General features: G+C 57.5%; 1 protein-coding gene across 1 annotated transcript; it reads left to right on the top strand.

Annotated features, from left to right (window-relative positions):
* Nucleotides 1-1919: 1919 nt before the first annotated feature.
* Nucleotides 1920-8310, top strand: SP6 (Sp6 transcription factor). Its single transcript, XM_033183304.1, has 2 exons — nucleotides 1920-2276; nucleotides 4726-8310. Exon 2 carries the CDS (start codon nucleotides 4783-4785, stop codon nucleotides 5911-5913), a length of 1131 nt encoding a protein of 376 aa, XP_033039195.1. The 5' UTR covers nucleotides 1920-2276; nucleotides 4726-4782; the 3' UTR covers nucleotides 5914-8310.

Below are 8310 nucleotides of genomic sequence, written 5' to 3'. Positions count from 1 at the left end.
GCGGTGCCTCCCGCTTCCAAATGCCTGTCAGTTCTCTAGCATGGTGGCTGCTCTTACAGCATTTCAAAAAGGAGGAAACTGAGGCTTAGAGGCACCTGACCTGCCAGAGTCAGGTTAGCAGGTGCAGGGCTGGGGCTAGAATTTAAATCCGTCAACTTCCAGTCCACAGGTCTTTGTGCATATACCTTAATCCAACAATATTTACTGGGAACTGACTTATTTAATAATTATAACAAGGATATCTTCCATTTACCCGGTGCTTACCAGGGGCCCCGTGGGCTAAGCATTTTTAGGCACATCAATTCCTTTTAGCCCCCAGGAGACCCTACCAGTGTGTACCCAGGTTGTCCGGATGAGGGAAATGAGCCTTAGAAAAGAGGGACATGCACAGATGAATCCGACGTCGATTCTGGATGAGAACTTGTGCGTGTCTGGGGGGTACCACACACATACGCATACACACATGGATTGATTTTCACCCCACTTGTGCACTCCGTTTAGCTATTTTTGAGTTACAGTTTGAGTGTGTCCCAAACGGGGATGCAGGACAGGTAAACCAATGGTGGTGGAATAGGGGCTGTAGAGGCGAGATTAAATCAGCCTAAATTCAAATATGAAATCGACTGTAAAGAGGAAAACGAAATTTTAAAAAGCCGACGGCAAAGCGCACAGGGGAGACCAACCAGCAAAATGAAAGAAATAGGAAAATTAATTGGCATTCCTCTGCAAAAAAAAAAAAAAGGGGGGGGGTCACATGGAGAGATCAACACTGCTGCATGGGAGGTATCAATCCAGAAAGAAGCATGGGGCCACCTCGGCGCCCAGGCAGAAGGATGGGTGGTTGGGGTGGGGATGGAACTTCCCTACCCACTGGTGCTTGGCGGGCCTCGGAAATGTGGACCCATCCAGATCTTGAGAGAAGTTTTTGTGAACTCCGCAAGCGCGCTGAAATTTTACCAGAATATTGCACTGGGCATGTGCATTTTTCTCAAAGGAATCCAAGACCCCTCCCCAAAGTTAAGAGCCTTGGGTTTAGACATTCCGGTGAGAATTAGGAAGGAATGGTGGCAAGGGATAGCTCAATTCCTTCCAGAAGTGTCCCATCCCAAGGCCATTCAGGCGCCTGCCCATTCTTCAGACCCTGGTGCTGGGGGCGAGGGTGTGAGCAGGCTGAGCACTTCCCGAAGGACAGGAGGGCGAGGAGAGGCGGATTTGAGAGGTGGATTTCGGAGGCACTGGGGTTGCTGCCTAAGGGGAGGGGCAGAGTGAGAGCTGCTGGGACCTGGGACTGGAGTAGGGGCAGCAGAGACCGGTTGCGGGGGCGGAGGCTGGGAGAGGGGAGGAGAGGAGGTGGTCACCCAGAAATGTCGGAGAGGGAGACCCCGAAAGCGAGAGGGAAAAAAGGACAGGGAAGGGTGGTGGTGGAGAGAAGCGGCTCGGGATGCGGGGGTTGAGGCGAGGCAGGCGACCGGGGGTCGGAGGAATGGCGAAGGAGGGCAGCCAAGACAAATTTCACACGGCCTAAGCCTGGAGGCGAACTGGACACATACTTGGCGCTCAATCCTGTTTCCTTCTTTCCTCCCAGTTCCGGGGCAGCGCTGCCTAGCCAGAGAGGGTGGGTCAAGGGCCATCGGGGCAACTAAGGGTTGCTGCCTAAGGGTGGCTCCGTATCACCCCCAGGACCTGCCCCTTATCCATTCCCCCCAGGTCTTAGTCCTGCGTCCTCTGATAGACCAAGCCAGCTCGAGGGCAGTTTTCCACCCGGCGGGGCGGGTCTTAGAACCTGGGAATCACCCCACCCGGGCCCCTAGCCCTGGGAGTGGAGGGGACCAGGGAGGAGCGAGGGAGCGGGCGGCGTACGCCCTACTTAACTTTCCTCCCCCAATCCCGCCCGCCCCCTCCTCGAGGCCGGGCTGGGCCTCCAGTCCAGCCGAGCCCGCAAGGGTTAAAGGCGGCAGCAGGTGAGGTGGGCGGGGCTGCGAGATCTGGGGAAAAAGCATCGCTGGCGAGAGGATGAAGGCAGAGAGCGCGGGTGAGTCACGGGCGGAGCTGGCCTCGCTTGTTCGCTGGCTCCTGCCCGCCCTCCGTCCTCCGCCCTCTCGCCAGCGCTCACCTCCTCCGCTGCCCGCCGCCCGCCGCCTGCCGCCAGCTGCCGGGTCTGGCTCGCCCTGGGCTCCTGCCCCTCACCGCTCGAGAGCTCACCGGCGCACAGGACCCATGAGTGCCTGTCTGTAGTGCACCAGCCAACCGTGCCCGGAGCCCGCCGCAGCCTCGAGGTAGGAGCGCGGGTCGGGGTGGCCAGGGGTGAGCGCTACGGAGATCGTCTCGAAAAAACGCACTCCGAACGCGCCCCAGCCTCCTTTGGCCTTGGGAGCGGGGTGGTCCTAAAGGATTTGAGGGGTTAGAACCCCGATAGAGGGAAAACCGGGCAGAGGGGAGAGACTGGAGGGACCGAGGAGGCTGGAAACCGGGGCAACTGGAGAGACTGGGACAACCGGAGGACCGGGACATTGAGAACTGGGAGTACTAGCCAGTGATCCGGAGAGGCAGAGCGGAATGGGGCATAAGGGTGCCCCGACTCGCCTTCCCACTTCAGGGCTTGAGAAGCCTGCGATGTGCGCCATGCTCTCTCCTTTCCTAAAATCTTTCTAGGCCTGGAAGTGAACCGGACACATACTTGGCACTCAGTCCTATTCCCTTCTTTCCTCTCAGTTCTGGGGCAGGGCAGCGCTGCCCATCTGGGGCAGGTGGGTTAAGGACCATAGAGGCAACCTAAGGGTTGCCACCTAAGGGTGGCTCCATATCACCCCCAGGACCTGCCCCCTCCTCTATTCTCCTGGGTCTTAGTCTTGCATCTTCTGCTAGACTGAGCCAGCTCCAGGGCAGTTTTCCACCCAGTGGGACCGGTCTTAGAACCTGACAATCACCCCGCTTTGGGTTTCTGAAATCTTGGTAGCAGGCCATTGCATCCCAGGCCGGGGCTCTCCAGCTCTCTGCCAGGAGAAGCCACTCCAGAGCCCAGATTATCCTAGGCTTCCCACTCTCCAGCCCTTGGGGCAGTTCCCAGGTGCCAAAAGCTGTTAGGGTCCCTGGCCTCACAGCTCCCGCCAGCCCCTTCTGTGCTTCCCCGCCCCCAGCTCGGCTCCATTCCTGCAGCTTCACCCTGTTTTTGTCTTGTGGTGAGGCTCTCCAGAGCCTGAGTAGGCACCCCATCCTCCTCTCCCTCCCTCTCCCAGGTTATCAGTGCCACCTCCCTGGTCCCAGAGGCAGAAGATGGTACGGTCAGCTAAGCCCTGCTGTGGGAAGGAAACAATCCTGCCCTAAGTCACCAGTCTCCTCTCCCACCAGTAGAGAAGACCCAGGCACACAAACCTGGCCAGCTGAGGCACCAGGTCTTCCAGGCCTTAGGGAGAGGTGGTGAGAAGAGAGTGACCTTCAAGCCACAGATATGTGGTTGAGAAAGGGTTGGGGGTCTTTAGGGTTCTAATGGTTTACAGAAAGACTGGTTTACAGAAAGCAACAGACTGGGAGTCCAGGAATTAGGAGACCTGGTTGATTGAATGAAAAAATGAATATCCTTGCCCAAGTCACTGTGGCAAGTCATTCAGTCTGCTTCCTCCTCTTCAAAATAAGAAGATTGGCCTGGAGCAGTGGTTCTCAACATTGGCTGCATGGAAGACTCACCCAGGGGTGATCCATGCCTGGGATACACTCGCTCATGTAATCTTTTTGGGCAATTCTTGCTCTTAAGTTCTGTTATTTTGACTTCTCTTGTTGCCCTCCTCTTCCTGCACTCTAACCCTGTATCACTTAAAGGGGTGCAACTGTACCTTCCAGAGCTTGCTATCAAGCTCTTCTCTGGGGAAGCCATTCCCTCCCAACTTTATATCTGGGCCTCCCTAGCATGGAGAAGAGGATGGGTAGCAGTCAGAGAGTTGCCTGGCACTGGTATGAGTCAGGAGAGGGATGGGAATTTGGTTTTCTCTGGTGGGGTATCTCCCAGATTCCAGGGGGTATCTGGTGGCCAGAAAGCTGCTCCCCAGGGAGGTGAAGTCCCTGCTTGAGGGAAGGGGGTGGGGGCATGGGAGTCTGTTTAGTGGGCCTGATGTGACCAGGACAGGCGGGGAGCAGCATAGACGGTGAAATGCTTTTCATTACTGAACATGCTTTGGGAATGGCATGAGAACTCTTTCTCTAAAGACTCAGGACCCGTTTGGGGCTTTATGAGGGGCAGGTCACCTGAAGCTTTGGGTTTCAGAAACAAACCATTCCCTCTCCCATCTGTATCCTGAGTTAAACTGGGGAAGCTGAGATGGCTCTAAATCCTTCATTTGGGCTGACAGCAGGTCTGCAGGGGGAAAATGCCACTGACCTTGTGCTGGCCTGGGCAGCTGGGGTGGGATGGTTCTAGCACTGTGCTGTAGGTGTATCTGACCTACCATCCTGGGAGTGGCCGAACTCTAGAGATGAGCTGGGTCATATGGCAGGGATCACCCAGAGGACGGTAGACCTCCATCATCCTCTGTGCTTGGATGAGAACCTCACATCTTGGACCCTTCCTAGCACTCCCGAATTCTCTGAACTGATCTCTAGTCCTCGTCCAGAGGTGCATCCTTCTTTCACAACTGGGGCCAGAGAGGAGGACTTTGCAGGGCTGGCACCTGGGTTAGGAGGTTAAGTGAGCTGGTTATTTCCCTTACTTTTCTGCTTCTTGGCCTCCTTTAGGTCCCGTCTGAGGTGCCCCTGACCGTCCCTGCCCTCACCCCACCCCGGATCCCGGCAATGCTAACCGCTGTCTGCGGCTCTCTGGGCAGCCAGCACACGGAAGCGCCGCACGCCTCCCCGCCGCGCCTCGACCTGCAGCCTCTCCAGACTTACCAGGGCCACACGAGCCCTGAGGCCGGGGACTACCCCTCCCCGCTGCAGCCTGGAGAGCTGCAGAGCCTCCCGCTGGGCCCGGAGGTGGACTTCTCGCAGGGCTATGAGCTGCCAGGGGCCTCCTCGCGGGTAACCTGCGAGGATCTGGAAAGCGACAGTCCGTTGGCCCCAGGCCCCTTTTCCAAGCTCCTGCAGCCGGACATGTCACACCATTATGAATCGTGGTTCAGGCCGACTCACCCAGGCGCGGAGGATGGCTCGTGGTGGGACCTTCATCCGAGCACCAGCTGGATGGACCTCCCCCACACTCAGGGCGCGCTGACCTCACCTGGCCACCCGGGGGCGCTTCAGGCGGGCTTGGGGGGCTACGTCGGAGACCACCAGCTTTGTGCCCCGCCACCCCACCCGCATCCGCACCACCTCCTTCCAGCTGCCGGAGGGCAGCATCTCCTAGGGCCGCCCGACGGGGCTAAGGCCTTGGAAGCAGCCGCCCCGGAGTCTCAAGGGCTGGATTCCAGCCTGGACGGGGCGGCGCGTCCCAAGGGCTCCCGGCGGTCGGTGCCCCGCAGCTCAGGCCAGACCGTCTGTCGCTGCCCCAACTGTCTGGAGGCGGAGCGGCTGGGGGCTCCGTGTGGGCCCGATGGGGGCAAGAAGAAGCATTTGCACAATTGCCACATCCCGGGCTGCGGGAAAGCCTACGCCAAGACGTCGCACCTGAAGGCGCACCTGCGCTGGCACAGCGGCGACCGTCCCTTCGTGTGCAACTGGCTCTTCTGCGGCAAGCGCTTCACGCGCTCGGACGAGTTGCAGCGCCACCTCCAGACCCACACCGGCACCAAGAAGTTCCCCTGTGCAGTCTGCAGCCGCGTCTTCATGCGCAGCGACCACCTGGCCAAGCACATGAAAACCCACGAGGGCGCCAAGGATGAGGCGGCCGGGGCGGCCCCGGGAGAGGGCAAGGCCGGCGGCGCAGTGGAGCCCCCCGGGGGCAAGGGCAAACGCGAGGCCGAGGGCAGCGCGGCTCCCTCCAACTGAGCTCCTCGGTGCCGCCTCCGTGCGGGTCTCCCGGGGGGCACAGGATACGAGCCCCCAGGTCTGACATCCTTGGGGGTGGCTTGAGGAAGAGGGGAAGGTGCATATTTATTCAGCGGGGAGGAAGAGTGGTGCAGGGACAGGGAGATGGGGCACTAGGAGTTCTTAGTCTCTGGGGCTACTAGGCAGGATGCATTATGACTGGGCCGGTAGGAGCTGCGCAATGCCCTTCTGTTCTCCCCTGCCTCATAGTTTCCCTCGCCCTTGGGCTGGGGGGCTGGGGTGGGACACCCGTATCGCGGCTGGCTGGCGGGGACTGGCTAGAGGAGACAGCAATGCAGGAGCAGAGAGAAGTGGGGCCGGCCTGGGGCGCTGGAGGTGGCTGTCTGGACACGTCCTTAGCGCCTGGGAACCAGGACATAAAAGCGCCTCCGGAGCCGCCCTGCGGCAGGGTCCCTTTCATCCCACTTATAAGTGCTTCTGCCCCTAGGGTTTCCGGAGGGAGAGCCGAGATGGGATGGGGGTGCCTGGGGGTCCCCCTTGGCAGGGGTGTCTCTCTCTGGTTTGGAAGGTTGTTGCTGTAAAAATAACTCCTTGATGAGCTTCCTTATTAACCCTTTCAGACCCAGTCTGATGGAGTCATGAAGGAAGAGGGGAAGAGGGCTGGCATTCCTGACAGCCTCCCAGCCAGGGCTGGCAATAAAGGACAGAGTTAGACGTAGGGGGCGAGTAGGGAAGTCCCCTTCTAAAATGAGAGATAGGGATTTGGTGGGGTATGGAAGGAACTAACCCCTTCCCTCTCCACCTCTGATTCAGCCCTTAATGCTTGGTCTTTATGATAAGTAAAGTTCAGTAGTCACTTTCCCCATCTATTACCCTAGGTGTGTTTTCAAGGCAGCCAGCGGTAGAATCCATGTAGTTCCCACCAGTTGCCTTCCCCTCGGGGATGGAAGGAAGAGGGTTTCTTGGGCTTGTTGGGGGCAGATTGGGGGTGTCTCAGCAGAGGGACCTCCACTGGTTCCCACTCAGAGTGGAGGCCTGCGGCCTTCCTGACCATCTCTTTAGCTGTCACCAAGAAACCAAACCCCACTGTCTCTCTAGCTTGGCCCTTGTTTTTCCCTTGCCCCTGCCATAGCATGTTCATTGGGGGATTCCTTCCTCCCCCTCATCTCACAGGGGAAGGGAGAAGAAAGAGTTGTTCTCTCACTGGAAGGGGTTCTGCCTTCTGAGGTGACATCCAGGAACCTGTATCCATTCCCTTTTCCTTTAGATGTTAGAAATACATTTTGATTCTGATCATGGGGTGGGGGAGAAAGGAAGGGAGGGAGGGAAGAAGCCCAGCAGAGGCTGAGCCAGGCAGAGGGGAAAGAAGCTGATATGAGGAAGGGTCTGGCAGGCCACAGCCTCTGTAGCTGGAGGATTTTCCCACGCTTGAGAGAGGGGCCTTAGAGTCCCTCTGACACCCCTCCCTGACACTCCTCCCCCTTCCCCTTGCTCCCTTTCTTCACCCGGAGCCCTCTGCGGAGATTAGCTCTGTATTGATTTTTAAGTTATAAGCAAAGGGTATTTTATTTAATATTAGGTTATGTGTGTGCATGTTGTATGTACCTGTGTGCGTGTGTGTGTGTTTCTCTACTGAGCCTGGGGTCTCCAGCCAGGGAGACCCCATCTTATTCACCATGTCCAAGATCCTGGGATCTGGGCCGAGCATCTCTTCCTCCCTTGTAGATGCTGGAGCCCAGTCCAAGGTCTGGGAGCTATATGGGAAGTGGGGGCTGGGATCTGGGTGGGAATATGTGTTTGTATACAAAGGGAGCCTCCTTAAAAGGGACAAGATGACCTTCCCTCCCGAGGGACTCACTGGCCTGGGGTAGTTTAAGAAGTAATGTTCTTTCTTTCTCATTTCCCTACCTCCTGCTAACCCAACCAGAGATCCCCTTCCTTGCTGAGAGGGTTGGGGGCAGAAGGAGAGTTGGCAGTGCCTGCAAGTTGCCTGGCCAGGTGAAGAGGGGAGAGAGGAAGGGCACTGTGGGTGTAGGATGCCTTTCTCCTCCACCCATCGAAACCAGCCACCCCCTCCCTGTGCTGCCAATACAGCGTTTTCCAGTGGCCATCCTAAGGGGAACTCCCAAATGGGTGTTGGTGGTGGACACAGATGCTCCCCCCAATGGAAGCCCCAAGCTCTGAGGTATGCGGGTAGAGACTTTGGATAGGTTTTCTTCTGCTCCCCTCTTTTATAGATCTAGGCTGCTTGGCTGCCTGTCTTTCTAGGCAGCCCCCCTAGAGGAAAAATGTAGGAATTTATTTTTTCTTTAACTGCTGTGAACTCACTTTGAGGGGGTAGGAGGAGGGAGAAACAGCCTGTGTTTTTTATGCAATAAAGTCATCAACTACATCATG

This window comes from Trachypithecus francoisi, unplaced genomic scaffold (assembly GCF_009764315.1).
Source record: "Trachypithecus francoisi isolate TF-2019V2 unplaced genomic scaffold, Tfra_2.0 Lachesis_group20, whole genome shotgun sequence".
NCBI lineage: Eukaryota > Metazoa > Chordata > Mammalia > Primates > Cercopithecidae > Trachypithecus > Trachypithecus francoisi.
This window is presented reverse-complemented; position numbering and strand designations above follow the sequence as displayed.